The sequence below is a fragment of the Erythrolamprus reginae genome, chromosome Z (genome assembly GCF_031021105.1).
Source record: "Erythrolamprus reginae isolate rEryReg1 chromosome Z, rEryReg1.hap1, whole genome shotgun sequence".
NCBI classification, from domain to species: domain Eukaryota; kingdom Metazoa; phylum Chordata; class Lepidosauria; order Squamata; family Dipsadidae; genus Erythrolamprus; species Erythrolamprus reginae.
The window spans coordinates 75,087,642-75,112,675 of NC_091963.1; the positions used below are offsets into that span (position 1 = coordinate 75,087,642).

Consider the following 25,034-nt stretch of genomic DNA (forward strand, 5'->3'; position numbering starts at 1 on the left):
ACTGATTAAGCCTATAAATTTATCACCAAATTTCATTTTTTCCAGTTGTATGATAAAGTATTGCTAGATAATTTTATTGAAGGCTTTCTCCGCATCTACAAATATAAGAGCTGCTTGTTTTTCTATATGTAAGTCATAATATTCTATTGTATTAAGTATAGTTCTAGTGTTTTTTCTGATTTGTCTATGGGATAGAAAGCCGTTTTGATCTGTATGACTACATTTGCTTAAAACCTGCTTTAACCTTTCTGCTATGATTGCTGCTAGGATTTTATAGTCAGTGTTTAACAGATAATTGGCCTATAGTTTTGGATTGTTTGTTTGTATCATTTTTTTGCATTAGTCTTATTTATGCGTGCTTCCAGGATTCGGGAAATCTTCCTCCCTTCATTATATCATTAAATAAATCTAACATAATTGGTTCTAGAGTATTCTGTAAGACTTTATACAATTCGGATGGAATTCCCTCTGGTCCTGGGGATTTGTTATTTTTCTGTCTGCCCATAGCCTTACTTAACTCTGTTATTGTAATGTTTGCGTTTAATTTCCCTCTATCTTCTTCCAAAGTTTATTGGTAATATAGTTTGCTCTATGTACTATAATTTTCTTTCCCTCTACTTCTTCTTGATTATATAAATCAGAATAGAATTTCTCCACTATTCCTTTTTGCAGTGCTTCGTTGGTTTGCCTTTCACCTGTTGAGTCAATCAGCGCTTCAATATATCTTTTGGATTTTTGTTTTGCTAATTTACATGCCAACAACCTTCTGGGTTTATTGGCGCATTCAAAAGTTTTTTGTTTTAACCTTTTCAATTTTTGTGCTAATTCCTCTTGGATTAGGAGATTAATTTTATGCCTAATCATGTTTAATTCTTCTAAGGTTTTTTCATCAAGGGGATTTTTGTGTAATTCTTTTTCTAATATGTTTATTTTTGGGGTTAAAGCTTCTGTTTTACTCAATTTTTCCTTATTACTTGCAGCTTGGTAGGCTATGGACAAGCCTCTAGGGTAAGCCTTAATAGTGTCCCATTGGTTAGCTTTGGTTGTATCTTCATTATCATTTATCCGGAAGAAGATTTCTAATTCCTTCTCCATCATTGTTATGTATTTTTTCCCCTTAATTATAGGCTGGCTTAATGTCCATCTTTTTTATTGTTTTTCTCTGGCTCCTTCCATTTAATCGAAATGGGGTTGTAGCCTGCCCATCTGTTAGGCAATATCTCTGATTCTATTAAATGTTTTATAAATTCTTGGCTGACCCAGGCCATATTTATTCCTGGACTGTGATTTATATGGATATGAGAAAAAGTCTATTATCTGGTAGAAGTGTCTCCAAGTGTCTTTCAGGTATAGTTCTTCTGCCATTTGCATGAAAGTGGGAGGCAGTGTTTTTCTCATTTTCTTCCTATTGTTACTTTTATAATCTTTTTCCCTATCCGCTATTGAATTGTAATTGCCAATAATTACAAATTTTACTGGTTCTATTTTTAACAATATCTTATGTACTTTTGCAAAAAAAATTATTTTGGTTTGAGTTTGGAACATATATTGATGCTATTATTGTGGGGCTAATTCCTTTATCTATTTGTACAATCAGAATTCTTCCTTCCTCATCTGTGTACAATAATTTTGGTTTCAAACATGATTTAATATAGATAGCAATCCCACGTTTTTAAACTGGAGCTAGAGCTACAAAAAGTTTCCCCAATTTTGGACATTTTAATATTTGTTGTTGGACCCTTTTAATATGAACCTCTTGGAGACAGGTGATATCTGGGTTATGTTTCAATAATTTATGGCATATTTTACTTCTCTCTTTTTTGGTGCAGTTAGACCATTTATATTTATAGAGAGTAATCTTATCTCATCCTTTTGAGTTGTTTTTTTAACTTTGTTCCTTTGCTCCTGTCTGAGATCTTGTGATTGCTCCTTCCCTGTCATTATCATTCTGTTTGTATTTAATCTCTGATTCTAGCAGATTCTCTTCTGATGTCAGTTTTCTCTGGTTTCCCCTTCTCTTCCTTTAATTTCTCCTATCTCTTGTTCCTCTATTTCTTTAATGTGTTGATCATAAAAGTTTTTGGCTTCTTCTATTGTATTTATTCTGTATTTTTTTGAGAAGTGTGACTAGGAGGCCTTTTGGAACTAACCATCTGAATGGTACTCTGTGTCGGTTAAGTTTAGATGACAGAAATTAATAAAGTCTTCTTTTTCCCCTAATCTGTCTCGGAACTTGGTTTCAGAATGATAATTTCTTTTCCTTTATAAGTTAAAGTATTTTCCCTTGCTAAGTTATACACATCGTCCCTTGCTATTTTTTTTACAAATCAAATATGTACCTCCCTTGACAAGCTGTTTCTGCGGGCATAGCTGGTGAAAACATGATATATTTCATCAATCTCTTTCATAACTCTATTTGGCATTAAGCTTGTAATGGCCGTTATTATTTCAGCCATTATTTCTGCAAGATTTTCTTCTTTATTTTCCTGTATATTTTGAAGGCTGCTTTTTCAAGTTCCGTGCTGAGTAAGGCTTCCTCCATATTTTTAATGGCTGTCATCATGTTAGGTTCTGTTTCCTGTATTTTTGTTTCCAGATTTTCACTCTTCTCTTCTATCTCTTTTATTTTTTGCTCATTTTTTGAAAGTGTTTATTAGATAGACTCTATTTTCCCATCCATTTTGCCTACTCTATCCTCTACTTTTTTCATATCAACCCTCATATTTTCCACTTTTCCTGTCAACTTTTCAAAATTTCGGTCAATTGACTCCTGCATCTTTACCATTAACTCTTGTAGAGATGCCAATGTTATGTTTGATGGCTGAGAGGTTGTAGTCATATTTTCTGTGCTTCAGTAATTTTGTGGAGTTGATGGATGCACAGGAATTTCCTCTTTAAGTTGTGGAGGCTCTCCAAGCTGCAACTGCCATATCGGTGACCAAAAAAAGTTCAAAAGCAGAGATCAACTGCAGAGCTCATTGGAGGCTGCTCTGCCATGATGTGACGTCAAACCGGAAGTCCGCTGGAGTTCTATTTTCTACAGTCGAGTTTGGAGTGGTTTACTTTGAGTTTGTATCTGTTATGTGCTCATGTATTGTGGTGGTTGAAGCTGAAGTAGTTGTTGACAGGAAGGACAGTGTAGCAGATGATTTTATGGGCTATGTTTAGGTCATGTTTAAGACGACAAAGCTCCAAGCTTTCTAAGCCTAGGATTTCAAGTCCGGTTGCGTATGGTATACTGTTACAAGTAGAGGAGTGGAGGATTCTTCTCATAAAGTATTTCTGGATGCTTCCTAATGTATTTATGTCTGAAATGCAGTATGGATTCCAGATAAATGATCTGTATTCAAGGATTGGTCTGGTTAAAGTTTTGTATGCTTTGGGTTAGTAGAGTGATATTACCGGAGAAGAAGTTAAGTAGAATTAGGTTAACAATTTTTGAAGCCTTTTTTGTGGTGTTGTTGCAGTGGGCTTTGACACTTAGGTCATTTGATATAAGTATTCCAAGGACTTTTACAGAGTGAGGGCTGTCTGTAAGGTCTTGTTTTTTCAGCTTGTATTTGATACTTGGAGTCTTTTTGCCAATGTGTAAGACAGAGCAATTTTTGGTTGAGATTTGGACTTGCCAAATCTTTGACTATTCTGATACAAAGTCAAGGTCTTTTTGGAGGGTAGCTGTGTTGTCAGTGGTGTTGAAGAGTTTTACATCATCAGCGAAGAGAATGCAGTTGCCTGTAATGTAATCACAAAAGTCATTTATATAGAGTTTGAAGAGTGTTGGTTCTAGTACACTGCCTTGGGGTACGTGGCTGCTAACAGGAACAGGATTAAATATGGCACTGCCTATTTTGACAACTTGTTGTCTATTTGAAACTATCACAGTTATCCAGTTATGTAGGGATCCTGAGATGCCATAGGATTTCAGTTTTAGAAATAGTTTATCATGAACCACTGAGTCGAAGGTTTTGCAGGTCTATGTAAATTGCGTCTATTGATTTGCCCTGATTGAGGTACAGTATGCTTTCCATATGTTTTTACAGTGGAGTTGCAGGTTACAAGATAATTTTTTCCTGAAACCAAATTGTTTGGCAGAGAGTAGATTATTAGTTTCTAGGTGAAGGGTAATTGATTGGTTTATGATTCATTCCATGACTTTGCATGTGATGCAGCATAGAGAAATTGGTCTGTAGTTTTCAACTAGACTGGCATCTCCTTTTTTGAAGATGGGGATGACCATGGCTAGTGACTATAGTTTTGGTAATGAACTAGTCCTGAATGATTTTTCAAAGATTATGTTTAGAGGTTCAGTTATGACTGTGGAGAGCTTTTTTAGGAAGTATGCACATGGACCATCAGGTCCAATTGATAGGGAAGGTTTTAGGTCACATAGTGCTTTTGCAACATTGTCTTCACTGAAGTCTATTTGTGTTAAGTTGTTGTGAGTGTTTGCAGTGTGATTAGGGAATTTTGGTAATAAGCCATTGCTGTTTACAAAGACTGAGTCAAAGAATGTGTTGAAGAGGTTAGCTTTGATTAATTCATCACAGCATTCTTTGATGTTGGGCCCTTTTACTGGTGGGATAGGTCTTGGGTCCTTGAGTTTGTTATTTACAAAGTTGTAGAAGATGTGGTTGGATTTGGTACACAGGAGGTTTTCCTCTTGTTTGCTGTGATAGTTGTAGCATTGTGTCTTTATTTGGTGGCATATATTTTTGTAGCATTTTTTTGAAGTTGGCTACATAGTCTGTTTTGGTTTTTTGTCAGAGGGATTTTTTTATTGTAATTTCCTCATTGATATGGGTAGTTTGTTTTTCTTGGTTATAGTAGTTATTAGTGGTATGTGTAGCCTAATAGTTATTTTGATTTCAAGCAAGAATGTGTCACTTTTGCTGTTGCAGAATATGTTACTAGTTGATTGAGTCCCAGATTGGTAACAGCACTATAAAGAGTTGTATGGATAGGTTGTGAGGTAGGTTGATGTGAGGCAGGTTGAGGTCACCAAGAAAAATAAGGGAGTATGGGCCGGAGGTTGCTCATGTTCGCATTGAGGCTAATTTGTTTGTATGGGTGATGTCATAATCTGGGACTCCGTAACAAAGTAGGGAACAAAGTATGGCATTTCGGGATATGTAAATTGGATGTTTTTTAGGCTTAATGGCTCAGATCTGAAGACAAGATAGTTTCCTGTTGTGATGATGGAATTGGAGATGGATATTTTGCAGACAAAGATAATATTGGAGGTGTTAGTGTTTAGTAGTAGTAGTAATTCAGTCATTTATTAATTATGCTTCTTGCATTGAACAGTTTGCATTTGAGATTAGTATTGGATTGGATTGAGGGAGTAAGGGCCACGCTTTCCTAGTCTTGGTTGGTGGTGCATGAGATGTTAACTTATTGTTGGGGGATGGTGGGATGGTTGATAAAGGATGTGTTGCGAGTCTTGTTTTTTATGCATTCCACATGATATCTATTTATAAATTTGTTTCTCCCAGATCCAGTTGTCTCTTGAGTTCCGTGCAGAGTTCACAGGAATGGATTCGTTGTAATAAAGATAGCTCTGGTCTGGATCTAAGTTTATTGTGATTGGGAGGGGGAAAGTGGATAGACTAGCTAACAGCTAATACAAAAAGTTTCTTATGAAAGAGGAAAGGAGTGACCAAGCAGTCTGCCAGCTACTTTCATTAGACAATGTGACCAGTGACACCTGGGAGGGGAATATTTGTTATTTTAATTAGGATAAATCTGCAGGAACTTGTGGAGTTGGTTAAATTAGCTGTGCTGATATGATGTATCCAATAAACATGTTCTTTGAAGAATCTACTTGCCTCAGAATTCTGCTTTCGATGGATATGTTACTTAGAATGCTGACATTATAATTACATCAGTACAGAAGCTTCTCATTTTATGATATAAAAATCTTAAATTTGGAGATGAAGCTATACTGTAATTATGTTGCAAAGCTCTAATTCTAATTTTATTCTTCTAGGGTCCAAAAGGAGCAAAGGGCCAGTCCTTCTATTCAGTATGTATTACTAGACTGAATTGAATGAATACACATACAGACATTAAACCTATATGTTAATCACATGGATATCTGCAGAATGCTACCTACCATATTTTTGAGTATAAGATGCACCTTTCATCCCCTAAAAGAGGCTGAAAATTTGAGGGTGTCTTATACTCTGAATGTAGCTTTTACTAAGCTTTTTTTTTCAGCCCTAGTGAAGTGCTGATATGATCTTCCATGCTTTGCTAGCTAAGCAATCTTCCATTTGTTTGCTTTTTTCATTGCTACTCTCTCCGACAAAAAGTGAAGTGATCTGCCTCTTTTCAGCTCTAATGAGGTGCTAACAAGTGAAGCAATCTTCTGTGCTTTGCAAGTGAAGCGATCTTCCCTTTGCCTGCTTTTCTCATTGTTCCTCTTTGAAGAGAGAGTGAAGTGTTTTAGAAACTGTTATTTATTTATTTATTATTTATTACTTAGATTTGTATGCCGCCCCTCTCCGAAGACTCGGGGCGGCTATCTCCAACTAGGGGATAAAAAATTAGCATGTGTGCTCAAAACCAGCAAATTAATGTGCTGAAGCTGACCAGACTAAAGACTAACCAGATTAATATCTGGTAGGCAGATTATTTTTCCCTATTTTCCTCCCCCAAAACTAAGGTGTGTCGTATACTTTGAAAAATATAGTAATTTTTATGATATTATGAGTGGTTAATGAGAATGCTCAGGTGGTGAGCATGTCCAGTATCCAAATAGAACTAAAGGAAAGCTGAGTTAGGATTACTCACTGAGTATTTAAACTTGAGAAACTGAAATCTGGTTACCCTTTATATGTTGAAACAAATTCTAATATTTTCAAAATATATTGGAATTATTATTCTTTAAAATCCTTGACAAGAATACATAGTGCCTTGATATTGCTGCCTCAGGACACCTAGAAGATGCCAACTTTGGAACATTGCATTCAACCATTAATACACATTCATGAAAACCTTTATAATCTAATAATATTTTTATATTTCATTATTTTCAGCCTTGTGAACTTATTGAATATGTACAGAAACATAGCAGTAAGTATCTCCACTTCATCTTTAATATTAAATGACAGAAATATTAACCAAGAGCACAAATTGGGGAGAACAGAGAGTATGATATATAAGACAATACTGATTTAATTTAATAATTTATAATGGGAACAGTGAGGCTGTTAGCTTTAATTAATCGAATTTTGTTTATTTAAAAATATATGTGTACTGCTTCCTATTAAAAATTATTACATGTTTGATTAAGACTCAAATTATGATGCTTGATTCTTATGGGATTATAATAGCATAAAAACATAATAGAACAATCATAAATTCTGTAACCATAGGTACATCGTTAACCTCTTAGCTGAGGACACCATAAAAAATTGTGTATCACTAAAAGGTTAGATGTGTCTTTAACTAATTTAGAAACTACAGTATGTTAATTGTGTACTATTTTCACCACTTAGAAGTGATTATATCACTAGCAATTCAAAGCTTCTGGTAATGTAGATACATCAAGAACACATTATGTCTTTGGCCAAAAATATGAAAGGTATGGCTGTTTACACATAAGAGTGCTAGCAAGTGATTGAGGCAATGTGATCAAACCCATGGTGATGGTGTACTGATATGAAAAATTCAAACGTTTACACAAAACAGATAACACTACCAAGATGACCAGCTTTCTTTTTTATAAGTTGTTTCTTGCTGAGGCAATTATAGGATATCTATAATCATTTTAAAAGAGTATCTCCCCTCTTATGAATTTTCAATATCATATTGCTTGAAATAATATTTTTCTTTCTTTCTTCTGTTTAGCCTGCTGGACAGGTGAGTATTTTTCTAACAATTCTCCTTTTGTTCTGTATGAAAGAATAATGATCTCAGGCCTATGCAGCTTCATGTCCCTTTTTTAAATTAAAAAAACTATTTTTCTGTTTTCCACGCACAATCGTAGCTCCGTTATTAATAGTAGAGTGAGAACAGGCACTTGAAGCAAGATTATTGGAGAGTTAGATGCATTGCCACCCAAAACAGCTACCAATAATCCCCCAATCTTCCGACCCCCCTCCAAGGGGTCTACAGCTTTTGTGAACCGTATTGAATAGCTGCAGGCATTAGGTTTGGATTAGGGTGCCTGGCCTCTCCTTGCCTCAAAGAGATACAATTTCCCTATCTATTTACTATTACTGAACATCCAAAATATACTATCTAATTATATGTATACAGTGATCCCTCGATTAGCACGGTCTCGATTAGTGCGAAACGCTGCAACGCGGTTTTTCAAAAAATATTAATTAAAAAATACTCCACGGTTTTGTTGCTATACCACGGTTTTTCCCACCCGATGACGTCATACGTCATCACCAAGAGTCACTTCTCTGTCTCTTTCTCTTTCTTTCCTGTCACTATGCTTCAATCATTTTCTCATTTCTCTTTTTTCTCCCCTTTTTTCTATCATTTCTCTCTCTCTTTCTTCCTCCCTCACACTCTCTTCCTCCCTTCTCTCTCCCCCCCTCCACTTGCCCATGAGAAGAAAAAAAGCAACCTCTGCCGGGCAGCTCCCCTTGTGCCCCCGCTTTGTGCCTGCCTCTTTTGGGGATTTCTTTTTCTTTTCTTTTTTGCGCTGGCAGCGGGAGCTGTTGGGGAGGGCTCTGCCGGGAAGGCCTCTCAGCTGCAGAGCCGAATGGGGGCGGAGGCAACAGCGGAGCCCGGCGCTGGGGCCATGCGAGGCTGTTCATCCAGGGGGGCGTGGACTGGCAAGTCGCCCTCCTTTCTCTCTCTTTCTCAAGATCGCTTGCCGCTTGCCGCTTGCCTATTGCAGCGAAGGAGGCGAAGCAAGGCTCCAAGCTGCAAAGCGGCAAGCGGCAAGCGATCTTGGAGTTTCCCCTTTGCCTGGGCGGCAGGAAGACCAAGGGAAGGTTCCTTCAGCCACCCAACACCTGATCCGCTCCGCAGCGCGGCAGCAGCGAGGAGCCGAAGATGGGGTTTCCCCTTTGCCTTTACCCCATCTTCGGCTCCTCGCTGCTTCCGCGCTGCGGAGCAGATCAGCTGTTGGGCGGCTGAAGGAATCTTCCCTTGGTCTTCCCCGCCGCCCACACGCAAACTCCACCATCTGCGCATGTGCGGCCATGAAAAAAATGGCGCACATGCGCAGATGGTGGTTTTTACTTCCGCATCCAGTATAACGCGGAAATCGGTTAGCGCGGGAGGTCTTGGAACGTAACCCCCGCGCTAACCGAGAGATCACTGTATATGCCATATGCGTACATACAAATTACACACAGGCACACAAAAATATACATTATCTACTATATAAACTGAATGTGTATAGAGAGAGAGACAGCTCTTTTAAAATTATATATATTCAACCTCACTTACTGTGATAGGAAAAACAAACCCAGAGTCCACTTTCTGCCACACATTTAATCATAACCAGAACATTACACATGCCTTCAGATATACCAGTACTTCCCTAGCTTGCACATCACTGTTAGAGCTAGGAAATGTCATGGATTGAGTAAAATGTGGTGATTCTCACTTAACAACGCTTTTGCTTAACAACCAAAATTTTGGGCTCAATTGTGGTCATAGGTCTTTCTTTCTTTCTTTCTGTCTTTCTCCTTCCTTCCTTCCTTGTTCTTTCCTTCTTCCCTCCTCCCTTTCTTTTTCTGTCTGCCTGCCTGCCTTCCTTTCTACCATCTTTCTTTTTCTTTTTTTCTGTCTCCCTTCCTTCCTAACATCTTTCTTTCTTTCCTTCCTTCCCTTTCCTTCCTTCTTTTTCTTCTTTTATTTCCTTCTCTCTCTCTTTCTATCTTTCTTTCTTTCTCCCTTCCTCCTTCCCTTCGTTCCCTCTCTTCCCTCGGCGCTTATCGTTCCATTGCCTCTCTTTCCTCCCCCCCTTTTTAATTTTGCACTGGAAATGAGGTAACAGAGGGGGGAAGGGGAGGAGGGAGGGGGGTCTCTGTCTCTTTCCCCTCCCATTCACTCAGGACCGGCAGATGCGAGTCACACACCAGTGCCCTCCCTCTCTCCACACTCTCTCCTTCCCTCCCTCCCCTCCGCCTCTCCGCTGTTGGAAGTTAGCGGCGAAGGGAAGGCCATTAGCTCACTTCAGCAGTGGCAAGAAGGAGGGGAGTCCTGCCTGCCTAGTGCGCGTGTAAACCAGGTGCAAGAGAGCAAAAAAGGCGGCATCGATAGTTGGGCTCCCAGGTTTTTTCCCCTCCTCGGCTCCAGGACTTCAGCTGTTTCTTTTATCTGGCTCTCTGCCTTTGGACCTGCCTAAGTCACCTTTGCAGCCCCAGCTGCCATTTGCCTTGGGCTGAAGTGGTCCGCTTGCTTCCTTGCTTCCTTGCTTCCTTCCTTCCTTGCTTCCTTCCTTCCTTCCTTCCTTCCTTCCTTCCTTCCTTCCACCCATTCCTGTCTGTCTGTCTGTCTGTCTTTCTTTCTCTTTCTTTCTTTCTTTCTTTCTTTCTTTCTTTTCTGTCTGTCTTTCTGTCTTTCTTCCTCCTTTCTTCCTAGCATCTTTCTCCCCCCCCCAGCTAAATTACAAAATCAATACTGTACTGGTTTTTATTTAAGGTTACAAAGCAAATGAAGAGTCATTTTGAGTATTCTGAGGATCCATAGCTTATCTGGCAAAAGATTTTTCACCTGGCAGGAGTCTTAGTGCGGAGCAAGCAGAAAGTGAAGTCCTGGCAGATGGGTGGCTGATGAGGACCAGGCGCTCCCAATCGCCCCTTGCTCATGCCGTTTCAGAGGGGGCCCCCACCGCCCGCTCTGGTAATTTTCTTTGGAAAAATTCCTTGCTGCAATCCCAGAATGGGCAGGGGAGGTGCGTCCACAGACACAGTCACCTTCTTTGCGGTTGCTGCCTGCTTGGAGCCCCCCCCAATGCCAGCTGCTCCAATTTTTAAAAAGCTGAGTGGCTGGGATTGCAGCAAGGAATCCCAGAGTGGGCGGGGGAGGTCCCTCCATGAACACAGTCACCTTCCTTTGTAATCACTGCCTGCTTGGAGCCCCCACCACTGCCAGGTCCAATAATTTTCTTGCAGCAAGGAATCCTTCCAAAAGAAAATTACCAGAGCTGGTAGGGGGGGCTTCATGGTCACACACACCCCTGGCTTCACTCCCACCCAGGCCCCCTGGAGATGGGGTGGGGAGCCTAGCAAAAAAAAGAGAGCTGCACCGTGCCAAAGCCTTTCCATCTGAGCTGCAGGCAGAACGAGGGCTTTGCGAGAAGGAAATAGACTGCTTTGGCATGGTGTGGCTGGGCTCTCCTTTTTTCCCCTGCTGCTGCTGCTGCCACTGTCTGTGTGCTCCTCACTTTTTCCTCTCTGGCCTTGGGAGGTGGCTGCATGAGGCTGCAAGGGAGCCAGGCAGGAGAGAGGGAAGCTTGCCGAGGCCAGGAAGGAGGAAACAGGGAAAAGGTGAGGAGCAGCAGGGGAAAAAAGGAGAGCTAAGGCCAGTAATCCCGGAAGTGACTGCTGCCAGTCAGCTGAAGCTGCGCGCAACTTCATTTCCATCAGCAGAACGGTTCCATGCCTGGGTGGATCCAGCCTATTCCTGCTGCCAGCACTTGGGCCATTGCAGCACCCGAGAACCATCAGTGACTCAAGTATAAATCGAGGTGGGATTTTTCCGTACATTTTTGGTGCTGAAAAACTCGACTTATACTCAAGTATATACTGTATACAGCTCTTTTATTAATGAAGGATAGGTGCTTTGCCAATGATAGGTTCTAAATCCCATCACTACCAGTTCACATGTGCGCTCACACCTATGTACATCAGTGTCTGGGGTGGATGAGTGGGGCCTCCTGCCACCATCACTACCAGTTCAAAGAACTGGGCCATACCAGTAGCAACCCACCACTATGTTTTGCTTGATCCTTTTTTAAATGCTTCGTACAATTTTGTTTGTATCTTATAATTTATGTTGATTGCTTTTATTAGTATCCTATATGATTTATGATGATTTTTTATTTAGTATTCTATGAGTATCAATGAATGTTGTATCTTACAATTTATGATTTTTTTTTTTATGTTCATGATTTTTCACTTGTTTCTTGTATGTACACTACAACTTATGCAGCAGAGAGAAATTCCTTTTGTGGCCAATCATATTTGTTTGTTTGCTTGCTTGCTTGCTTGCTTGCTTGCTTGCTTGCTTGCTTGCTTGCTTGCTTGCTTGCTTGCTTGCTTGCTTGCTTGCTTGCTTGCTTGCTTGCTTGTTTGTTTGTTTGTTTGTTGAGTTTATATTGCTGCCTATTTGCCACATTTAAAACAATAAAAACTAACAAAAAGAATCAAATCGATTAAGATAGTACAATATAACAAAATCAACCCCCACCTCCTACTCCCTGCCCCAGTGAGACCAAGACAACGAGACATAAGAACAGTTTATTCCAGAATGCCTTCACTCTGTTAAACAAATAATTTCCTCACCACTGTCAAGCTATTCACTAAGGCTGCATTACTATTACTATTAATCTTCTCATTGTTCATCATGCATCTCCTTCCACTTTTGACAATATGACTGTAACTTGTTGCTTTTATCCTTATGATTTATATTAAAATTGATTGTTTCCTGATTTATTTATTTATTTGTTTGTTTGTTTGTTTGTTTGTTTGTTTATTTATTTATTAGATTTGTATTCCGTCCTTCTCCGTAGACTCGAGATGGCTAACAACAATAATAAAACAGCATATGACAAATCTAATATTAAAATAATTAAGAAACCCTTATTAAAAACCAAACATACACACAAATATACCATGCAAAACTTGTATAGGCCTGGGGGGAAAGGAATATCTCAATTCCCCCATGCCTGATGACAGAGGTGGGTTTTAAGGAGCTTACGAAAGGCAAGGAGGGTGGGGGTAATTCTGATCTCTGGGGGGAACTGGTTCCAGAGGATCGGGACTGCCACAGAGAAGGCTCTTCCCCTGGGTCCCGCCAAACAACATTATTTAGTCGACAAGATCCAGAGAAGGCCAATTCTCTGGTCCGATGCCATGAAGGGCTTTATAGGTCATAACCAACACTTTGAATTGTGACTGGAAACTGATCGGCAACCAATGCAGACTGCGGAGTGTTGGTGGGCATACTTGGGGAAGCCCATGATTGTTCTTGCGGCCGCATTCTGCATGATCTGAAGTTTCCGAACACTTTTCAAAGGTAGCCCCATGTAGAGAGCGTTACAGTAGTCGAACCTCGAGGTGATGAGGGCATGAGTGACTGTGAGCAGTGACTCCCAATTTAAATAGGGCCGCAACTGGTGCACCAGGCGAACCTAGGCAAACGCCCCCCTTGCCACAGCTGAAAGATGTTTCTCTAATGTGAGCTGTGGATCGAGGAGGATGCCCAAGTTGCAGACCTTCTCTGAGGGGGTCAGTGATCCCCCCCCCAGGGTGATGGTTGGACAGGTGGAATTGTCCGTGGGAGGCAAACCTACAGCCACTCCATCTTCTCAGGGTTGAGTTTGAGTCTGTGTCTGTTGACAGCTACAAGACCCCAACAGCCTCCAGGCACTGCCACATCACATCTACTGCTTCGTTGACTGGACATGGGGTGAAGATGTACAACTGGATATCATCCGCATACTGATGATACCTCACCCCATGTCCTTGGATGATCTCGCCCAGCAGTTTCATGTAGATATTAAATAGCAAGGGAGAAGCCTAGAGGTCGACCTCTGATCCCCCACTAACACTGACTGCGACTGACCGGAGAGGTAGGAGGAGAACAACTGAAGAACAGTGCCTCCCACTCCCAACCCCTCCAGCCGGTGCAGATGGATACCATGGTCGATTGTATTGAAAGCCGCTGAGAGGTCGAGAAGCACCAGGACAGAGGATAAACCCCTGTCCCGGGCCCGCCAGAGATCATCCATCAACGCAACCAAAGCAGTTTCCGTGCTGTGGCCTGGCCTGAATCCTGACTGCTGAGGGCCTAGATAATCGGCTTCTTCCAAAGACTGTTGGAGTTGGAGCGCCCCCACCTTCTCGACCACTCTCCCCATAAAGGGAAGGTTGGAGACTAGCTGAGAGTTGTTAAGAATGGCTGGGTCCAGGGAAGGCTTCTTGAGGAGGGGGCGCACAAGTGCCTCCTTGTAAGGATCCGAAAAGGACCCCCTCCCCAAAGAAGTGTTGACAATCTCCTAGACCCAGCTCTGTGTCACCCCCCTGCTGGCCGAAACCAGCCAGGAGGGACATGGATCCAGTAAGCAGGTGGCGGAACTCACAGCTCCAATGGCCTTGCCCACTTCATCAGGTGTCACCAGATCAAACTCTTCCCAGACAGGTGGACAAGTACGGGCCCCAGTCACCTCGACTGACTCATTGTCAGTCAACTCTGTTATCCAATCGGAGTTGAGATCCGCCTGGATCAGAGTGATTTTATCAGTGAAAAACGTGTTAAAATCCTCGGCACTACGCTGCAAGGGCTCCCTAACTCCCCCCTGGTTAAGAAGTGAGCAGATCACCCTAAACAAAATGGCCGGGTGGGATTCCGCTGATGCAATCAAGGCGGCATGATACGCACATCTTGCCGCCTTGAGCGCCATTTTGTAAGTCTTAATATGAGCTCTTACAAGTGTTCAATTGTATTCGGACTTACTCTTCCTCCATCGCTTCTCTAGACGTCTCTTGCTTATTTGTACCCTATGACAAACATTAACTGTTATGAGTCTTGATAAATGTATCTTTTCTTTTATGTACACGGAGAACATATGCACCAAAGACAAATTCCTTGTGTGTCCAATCACACCTGGCCAATAAATAATTCTGTTCTGTTCCGTTCCGTTCCATTCCATTCCATTTCACTCCACTCCACTCCACTCCATTCCACTCTAGTATGCACACGGGTCACAGTTCTGCTTGTTAGGTTTTATTGCCCTGTCTACTTGTGTAATCCCAAAGAGTCCTAAAAAGGGCAGGATAACTATTCCATCTAAACAGATTGTCTTCCAATATTGTTGATATTTATCCTTGGGCAAGATATGATCATTTTTATAATCTTATTTGCTTTCCAGAAATACCAAAATGTCCAGCATATCCAACAGAATTAGTGTTTGCTTTGGATATATCTCAAGAGACCAGTGCTGAGATATTTGAAGAAATGAGAAAGATTGTCATTTATATTGTGAACCAAACAAACATCAGAGAGAGCAATTGTCCTGTGGGAGCCAGAGTGGCTGTTGTATCCTACAGCTCCAACACCAATTATCTGATCCGCTTTACAGATTTCCAGAGCAAGAAAAAATTGTTGCAGGAGCTCAATAGACTTTCTTTGCAGAGAACAACCAATAGACGTGACATTGGTGGATCAATGAGATTTGTTGCCAGGAATCTCTTCAAGCGAACTCTCCAAGGTGATAATGTGAGGAAAGTTGCTGTCTTCTTCAGCAATGGAGAGTCTGACCATCCTGACTTGGTTGGTACAGCGGTCCTAGAGTTCAGTGCCTTAGGTATCCAGCCAGCAGTCATTTATTTTAAAAACATCCCTGAAATTACCCAAGCTTTTGAGGTGAGAAACTTGCCTTTTTTTCTTTTTGGTTATCAGAAGCACTTTCTCAAGAAATTTAGCATATATTGTATGGAGCCTGATATGATATGGTCAAATTACTATAAATGAAAGCATTTTCATAGGTATAGCCCTTTTATTCTATCCTGCAGATTTGTGCTATTCAATAAATATTCATATTCATTGCTTAGCAGCATTCCTATCTAATAGACAACAAGTGGTCAAAATAGGAAGTGCCACATCTCATCCTGCTCTTGTCAACAGTGGTGTCCCTCAAGACAATGTTTTAGGACCAACACTCTTCATACTTTACATAAATGATCTTTGTGATCACATCACAAGCAATTGCATTCTCTTTGCCAATGATGTTAAACTATTTAATACCAATGACAACATTGTTACCCTTCAAAAAGACCTCGACCACGTAGCTGAATGGTCAAAAACCTAGCAACTTCAAATCTCTACCAATAAATGTCTTACACATTGGAAAAAGAATTAGAATACTAAATATAAACTTGGATGAATTGATCCTATTGATGACCAGCACTCTGTCAAAGACCTTGGAGTAATCATATCCAATGACCTAAGTCCTAGAGCCCACTGCAACAACATTGCCAAAAAGCTTTAAGAGTTGTTAACCTAATCCTTCACAGCTTCTTCTCTGGTGATATTGAACTGCTAACCAGAGTTTACAAAACATTTGTCAGACCAATCAAAGAATACAGCTCACCTGTATGGAACCCACACCGCATATCTGACATCAACACAATTAAGAGAGTCCAGAAATATTTCACAAGAGTCCTTCACTCCTCCTCTGGCAACAAAATACCTTACTCCACCAGACTTGAAATTCTTCTATTAGACAACTTACATCTCCATCATCTCTGTTCCGACTTAACTATAATTCATAAAATCATATACCAAAACGTCCTTCCTGATAGTGACTGCTTCACCTTCAACCGCAAAAACATACAAGCATGTAATAGATTTAAACTAAATGTCAACCGCCACAAACTAGACTGCAAAAAATACAACTTCAGCAATAGAGTAATCAACGCCTAGAATGCACTAACTGACTGTGGTTTCTATTCCTAACCACAAAACCTTTAACCTTAGATTATCTACAATTGACCTCTCCCCCTTTCTAAGAGGTCTGTAAGGGGCGTGCATAAGCACACCATTGTGCCTACCGTTCCTGTCCTACTGTTCTATTGTCTTCTATCATTACTTTTTATTACATTACTTTTCTAATATTTTATTTATACAAATTGCCATTCTGTAATTGTTTAAATAGATAGATAGATAGATAGATAGATAGATAGATAGATAGATAGATAGATAGATAGATAGATAGATAGATAGATAAATAAATAAATAAATATTGATTCCATCTACTATTCCTATGGAGCCATTCAGGACTCCTTCCAGATGGCCATCAAGTAGTAATTGGAGTGCAAAACCCCAGATACTGTGATTCTGTCTTTATTGTGGTTATGCCCTTTGCTGAGGTTTTTTTAATGTGAGAAAAGAGGCATAAAACTGTATCCAGATTGTCTATGTGAAAGGATAAAGTCATTTTTGAAGCAGCCAAGGAGGAAGCAGGGATACTAGCAAATCAGCACAATTTTTTAGTCGTAAGAGGGATGTGGGAATCTCTTAAATCAAGCAACAGAACAAGGCAAAGATTTCTACATCACTGCTCCAGGATACTCAGTGCAAAATATTAATTCAGAATAATTAATTCATTTCCAAACTTCCAGTAAGCCCATTGGCCCCATTTTTCATCATCCACAGGCTCCGGAGTCTTTCTTGAAGCCTGGGAGGGCAAAAACAGCATCCCCCTGCCCTCTGGAAGGGAAAAAATCAGCTGGCCAGTGAACTGGAGCTGACATAGGGCAATGCCTTGCATGCCTTTTGATATGGCTCCATGTGCCACCTGTGGCATGCGTGCCATAGGATTTTAATAATGGGCCTAACATTAAGTTGTCTGGCTAATTCACCCACATCGCTTTCACAACTAGGATAGTGCACAAAGGATTGTAATCTTGAAATCCAAAATTGGGGTCTGAGTTTACTTATCTTACCACCATGGTACAGTATCAAAAGACAATATATCATATCTATATCAAGAAGTCATTGTGGAATAATATGGAAAACTGTACTTATCCTTTGGAACTATACATTTATTGTCAGCAAACAGAAGTTGTTTTTCTGTATTGAAGTTTTATTACACTTAATTACTGTAGTTGTGGTTTAAGAACATCTTTCTTATGATGAAGATAATATATATTTTATGAAATTCCAGCTGTCAAGCATCAATTTTTATAAAACATTGTCCTGCAAACTGTCAATGGATTTAGTAATGATGCAGATAGACATCTTGTTGCCAAGCTGTGCCAAGCTATATTTTTATTTTACATTACTTTAGATGGACAGGACAGGATTATTTCAAGTTATCCACCTCCATCAGAAGAGTGATCTTTCAGCCTTAAAAAAACTTCAATCGTGCATAATTTGCTATGGTAAGAATATTAAAATTGCAAAGTGATCAGATTGTCTTCAGTAATTTTCTATAATTAAAATATTTATGTATTATTTGTAGACAAATGCAAACCAGAGGAATCTTGCTTCAGAACTCCACCTTTCAAACCTGAGGATTATATGGATGCTGCATTTATTCTGGAAAATTCCAGGAAAATAAGCACTACTGAATTTGAAGAACTAAAACATTTCCTAAGTAGAGCATTAGACAACTTTGAAATTTCTACAAATCCAAAGACTTCTTTGATAGGTGATCGGATAGCTGTTGTGAGTCATGCTCCACTGAATTTCCAATTCCAAAAAGAATGGAAGCTTCCAGTAAAAGTTGAATTTAACTTGGTGACATATGAAAGTAAAGAACAAATGAAGATGCATATTGAAAAGTCTTTTGAGAAACTAAATGGAGAAGCAGCACTTGGCCATGCCTTAGAATGGACAATCAAGCATATCTTTTTAGAAGGACATAACCAGAGAAAGAAAAAGGCTATTTTTATCATATCTGTTGGGAAAACAAGTCATTGGGATAAGGAAATACTGAGTGATGCAGCTCTAAGAGTCAAATGCAAAGGCTATTCTGTATTTGTGCTTTCAATAGGGCCTCAGTATGATTACATAGAACTTATGGAAGTGGCAAGCCTTCCCTTGGAACATCACATAGTACAGCTTGGCAGAATCCACAAAGCTGAACTTGAGTATGCAATCAATTTTTTGAAGCCATTAATACATCTACTCAAAAGTAAGTTGCATGATAGTTGTATGCTTTGCAGACAAAAGCAGAAAAGAAAAAATATTAAAAAGAAAAGAAAAAATATTGACAGTGTTTCTGTTTCTACTGAATATGTAGGACTAAAGTAAACTTTCTTTTTTGGAAATGTTTATATCTTTTAGAAAATGAAATGATAGTTCATTAAAATGTACTTCAATTGTAATAGAGAGAAAAACAATATTTCTGTCAAGCCCTTTGAAAATATTTTTGCCAAATCAGCTAAAATAGTTCGGTTCATAACTAGAAAGATTGAAATAATCTTGAAAGAAGGTTGATGCAAAGGTTAATGCAAACTAAAAGACACAAAACATGGGTTGGATTCTTTGGACTGAGTTTCAAGGTTAGCTGAGGTGCTAAACCACTTAGTGTTCAGATCAACTGCCAGGTTATTACTACTTCACCTTTTCATGCATCCCTTGAGATTCAATATCTCATACTTAGCCCAGATTTTCTGCAGGTAGGTAAATGTCTGCAGGAAGACAAAGAGAAGAAAAAGTTGGCTATATATTTTTAAACAACAGTAAAATACATTAACTTGTAATTATTAACACATTAATATATTAATCTTTTTAAAAAATAATTTTTCCAACCTGCAACATTTATTAACTTTAGATAGTTAATTGTTATCTTCCCAGTAATATTTTCTGAGCTAATGTAATTAAGAAAAGTTATCACAATAATTTAGAATAGGAACATGGAGCTGATAAATCAGAACTAGAATAGGAAAAAACCCTGCCTATGACTTTTGCATCCCAGAATATATTGAAATTTTTGACAATTGTTTCTGGCCTGATTGTATTAGGCTTGAAGGCAAATCATACATTTATCATGACATTCAATCTTTCCACATTTTACCCTGTGTTTTCAGGGTAGGCAGTGCCACCATTCAGTGCCATCACAGGGTTCTGGAAACACAAACTGGGGACTTTGCAATACAGAATATAGTCCATGTGCATCTATTCTGTCCCAGAGAAACAATCCTTTGCTTTGAAATCCTGGTTCAGTCAAAAATACTTATAATAAAAAAATACTTCATACTTTGTGAGTGGGGGGAAGGTAAAAAAATCAAACAATCTCAAAGAACAAAGATTAATGATTGAATTAGACATTATATCTGAGATTTTGAAGAACTACTATGTTTTGAAAGTAATAAATGATAGTGGGGTAAATAAATCATTAGGCTACATTTTATATCAAAATAGGAACTGAATACAGTAAAACCCTAATCTGGAAAGAGTTGAAGATTGCAATTTTATCACATATGAAAGTAAATATCATTCATTTCCCATAATGATACCATTTGTCTTAATAGGTGAATTACACAGCTATTCTCATCCAGAGTTCAACAGAATATGTGCAAAAATCAATCATCAAAAACCAAGGTGTGTTTCACAGCACTATGAGTTCATGTGAGTTTTCTTGCCTCAGTGATCTGTTCAGAGGCATTGTGGATTCCTGCTTCAAACCCTCATAAGAAATCTTCTCTAGTTCAGTTACCTCAATAATCTTGCTAGAATTCAATTTTCCTAAAGCAAAAACCTTGCACTCAGTTCCATTGGAGTCTTTAGGAACTGGCTAGTCTGAACAAGAGTTAGTCTCTCATTCTTCCAAGTTTCTAATTCAGTTGAATGTAAAAATAGTAATTGCACTAAATTAAGGTTTGTATTAGACAGTAATAGAAATAGTGGGCTCGGAAATGAAACTTACAATACAAGAATGGCCTACTTATTTTATCCTAAATGGAATGGTATTCCTAGTCTGTCATGGCTCCTGTGCATTTGAAAGCTTGTGAAACAACTTTCTATGAAAACAGCATGTTTTATTTATTTATTGATTGATTTTGTCCACTATACAATGAGGGTTATAGTGGATGTACACATAATAAAATACATAATGAAGATTATAGAGGATATACTCATAGTAAAATATATATAGAAAGAATAGAAGAGAAGATATAGGGATGAAATATATCAATGAAAGAAAAGACATTGTTTAGTCGATGGGACCTGGAGAAGGCCAACTCTGTGGGACTTTATCGGCCACTGGGATTCATGCGGTAGAAGGCGGTTCCGGAGGTGTTCTGGTCCAATGCCATGTAGGGCTTTAAAGGTCATTACCAACACTTTGAATTGTGACCGGAAACTGATCAGCAGCCAGTGCAGGCCACGGAGTGTTGTCAAAATGTGGGTGAATCTAGGAAGCCCCACGATAGCTCTCGCGGCCGCATTCTGCACAATCTGAAGTTTCCGAACACTTTTCAAAGGTAGCCCCATGTAGAGAGCATTGCAGTAATCGAACCTCGAGATGATTAGGGCATGAGCGACTGTGAGTAATGACTCCCTGTCCAAATAGGGAATGCACCAGGCGGACCTGGGCAAACGCCCTCCTTGCCACAGCCGAAAGATGGTGTTCCAATATTAGCTGTGGATCGAGGAGGACGCCCAAGTTGCGAACCCTCTCTGAGGGAGTCAGTAATTCCCCCCCCCCAGGGTAATGGATGGACAGATGGAATTGTCCTTGGGAGGCAAAACTCACACCACTCTGTCTTGTCTGGTTTGAGTTTGAGCTTGTTGACACCCATCTAGACCACAACAGCCTCCAGGCACCAGCACATCACTTCCACTGCTTCATTGACTGGACAAGGGGTGGAGATGTATAACTGGGTATCATCAGCATACTGAATGATACCTCACCCCCTGTCCTTCGATGATCTCACCCAGTGGTTTCATGTAGATATTAAATAGCAGGGGGGAGAGGACCGACCCCTGAGGCACCCCACAAGGGAGAAACCTAGAGGTCGACCTCTGACCCCCCCTCTAACACCGACTGCGACCGACCGGAGAGGTAGGAGGAGAACCACTGAAGACAGTGCCTCCCACTCCCAACCCCTCCAGTCGGCGCAGAAGGATACCATGGTCGATGGTATTGAAAGCCACTGAGAGGTCAAGAAGCACCAGGACAGAGGACAAGCCCCTATCCCTGGCCTGCCAGAGATCATCCATCAACGCAACCAAAGCAGTTTCTGTGCTGTGACTGGGCCTGAATCCAGACTGTTCAGGGCCTAGATAATCGGCTTCTTCCAAGGACCGCTGGAGTTGGAGTGCCACCACCTTCTCAACAACCTTCCCCATGAAGGGAAGGTTGGAGACTGGATGATAGTTATTAAGCATGGCTGGGCCCAGGGAAGGCTTTTTGAGGAGGGGGTGCACAAGTGCCTCCTTATAAGGAGCCGGAAAGGACCCCATCCCCAAGGAGGTGTTGACAATCTCCTGGACCCAGCTCCATGTCACCTCTCGGCCGGCCGAAACCAACCAAGAGGGACACGGATCCAGTAAACAGGTGGTGGAACTCACAGCTCCAATGGCCTTGTCCACTTCATCAGGTAATGAGTTCCACGCTTCGACAACTCAGTTACTGAAGTCGTATTTTTTACAGTCAAGTTTGGAGTGGTTAATATTAAGTTTAAATCTGTTGTGTGCTCTTGTGCTGTTTTGGTTGAAGCTGAAGTAGTCGCCAACAGGCAGGATGTTGCAGCATATAATCTTGTGGCCAATACTTAGATCATGTTTAAGACATCTTAGTTCTAAGCTTTCTAGACCTAGGATTGAAACTCTAGTCTTGTAGGGTATTCTGTTTCGAGTGGAGGAGTGAAGGGCTCTTTGAACATTTTCAAGGGTGTTAATGTCTGAGATGTGATATGGGTTCCAAACAGATGAGCTATATTCAAGGATGGGTCTGGCGAAAGTTTTGTAAACTCTGGTAAGTAGTGAGAGATTGCCAGAGCAGAAGCTACGTAGGATTAGGTTTACAACTCTTGAAGCCTTCTTGGCTATGTTGTTACAGTGGGCTTTGGCACTTAAGTCTTTGGTTATAATATACCGAGGTCTTTAACTGAGTGGGGGTTATCTGTGATAATTTGATTATTCAATTTGTATTTGGAGTTCAGATTCTTTTTCCCAATAAAATGTTCACTTATTCTTCAGATTCATCTCCAGGCCCAGCACAAACTTCACTTGTTATCTAACCATTCATCAAGTTGCAAGCAAAAATATTAAAACTCTCAGAAACAATGCAGCTAGCAATTCAATATAGCAATAACAAGAACCATATTAATCAGCGTGGCTGGCTGTAGGCTTCACTTTTAGCTTCCATGTGTTGCTCCAATGGGATTGAACCCGCCCTCTTATTCTGACAGAAGGTGCCTGCTGCAGATCCTATCAGCCAATGAAACTCATCTGCTAGGGTCCAAGAGAAGTGCTTTTTATGCTATGGCATTTGCCCTTGGAACATCGTGCCACCTGAAGTGAAATCCATCCCCACCTTCTGGCCTCCTGAAAAGGCTTGGGATCCCAGTTGAGCTACATAATGCTGGAAATGATTATGAAACAGGAGCAATTATAATCTGATAACCTTGGTTTTATTTAACAAATAACATATAGTTGATAAGAATTAAAACATATCCCCAAGTCCCACCAATGTTTTCCTTTGTTGGAAAAGAAAGTTCAGGTCTTTTTTTAGATGCTTCAGAAATTCTTTAAGAGTTCTTTACAAATGGAATAAAAATTATGCCATGCTGTCTAGCTTTGAATTTTAATTAAAATGCAGAAAGCAAAGAAGTGGAGAAGTCAGAGTAACATTACAAATACAACATTCAAACCTATGTTTTGGTAATAAATGTCCCCCCCCCCCTCACTGTTGTTTAATTGCTTTATAAAATGTAAAAAAAAATTAAATACAGATAGTGGCGGAATACATTGATATTTGTATGATAGAAACTAGAAATGATTAAGGCTGTGACAATTTAGATAAAGATAAGAAAAGTTTACATGAATGTTAAATATAATTTCTAAAATATTAATGTATATTGGGCTGTTTAACCAGTGCAATTGATGCTAAGTATGACATTGATAAACAGTTGCAAAATCCCTTGAATTATTTTATGAGAGTCTATGAGTCTTGAGGGTTATCCTTAATACTGAAGTTTCCACTGTATTTTTATTTTATTTTTGTTAAACAATAAATGTTTAAAAGAGAGCATTAAAAAAGAGAAAAAAGAAAAAGAAAGGAAGAAACAAAAGGAATATTTTTGGGGGGAAATAGTTATTTAATTTCTAACTTCCCCCTTCTTTATACAATTTACATTCTGTAAACATTTAGACTGCCTTAAAAACCATACTGTAAATATTTGTATTTGCCTTGCTGTGTAATGTGTAGTGTACATGTAAGCCATTATTGCTGGATTTGCTTAAACTTATCTTGCTATCTATTTTTTTCCAGGCAGATACTTTATGTTTCTTTTTTGTTTGTTTGTATATTCTGTTAATTTCATTATTCTCCAAGTTTAAATTTTTAATTAGACATTATCTTAGCCATAAAATCAGTACAATCCATTCTTGAGAATTCAGCTATTTATTATTTCACCAAATTTTAAGATTTTTTTTCTGCATCAGACTGAGTGAGGATGTAGAGTTTTTTAAATAACATTTTCAAAAAATATTTGTTTATTAATGAAATTAAGAAAAAATATGTAGCACTTTTATGTACTGCATTTAAACCTTTGCCAATACATTGATTCCAGTTTCTATTGCATTATTTTATTCACAGCACTCCATTTGACAAGACTCCATCAAATAAAATCCATTTAATTGATGAGAATGGCTCTGCTTTTCCAGAATACCTGCAGTGATTCCTTATTCCCTGAAAAGATGGTTAGCAATGCTCAACCCTTTATTGTAAGTAGATTTTCATTTTAAAAAGCACCTTTTGAACATTGCCCAGTTACCTCATTTGAATTAGTCAGCTATGTAACTGTGTAAATTAAGATATAAACATTGTAAATATTGCTCCTTTCCCTGCCATTGCATAGATAATGTCCTTTGTGATTTCTTCCACTATCTACCATTACACATCTATGTGTAAAGAACATATGCTAAACATTACTTGGATCCAGTGATGGGCTACCAACATTTTTACCACCATATTGTGGGCGTGGCTTATGCATTTTGTTTCAACATCTTTCAGTGCAAATTGGGTGCTCTTGGGTGGAGCTCCAAATTTTGCTACTGGTACTGTGTACCTGACTGTACTGTAGGAGCCCATCACTGCTTGGATCAGGCCATGTATGGTAGTTGTATAATTAATAATATAGATATTTGGACAGTTATTGTTT

The 25,034-nt window shown here is 39.5% G+C and overlaps 1 protein-coding gene across 1 annotated transcript in view; it reads left to right on the forward strand.

Annotated features, from left to right (window-relative positions):
- Positions 1–24,818, forward strand: part of LOC139153837 (collagen alpha-6(VI) chain-like) — a 270,910-nt gene extending 246,092 nt beyond the window's left edge. The window contains 9 exon segments of the mRNA XM_070728258.1: positions 5,987–6,022; positions 7,038–7,074; positions 15,068–15,561; positions 17,987–18,080; positions 18,161–18,835; positions 20,178–20,247; positions 24,470–24,547; positions 24,549–24,597; positions 24,732–24,818. Coding sequence (XP_070584359.1) covers positions 5,987–6,022; positions 7,038–7,074; positions 15,068–15,561; positions 17,987–18,080; positions 18,161–18,835; positions 20,178–20,247; positions 24,470–24,547; positions 24,549–24,597; positions 24,732–24,818 — 1,620 coding nt within the window.
- The last annotated feature ends 216 nt before the right edge of the window (positions 24,819–25,034 follow it).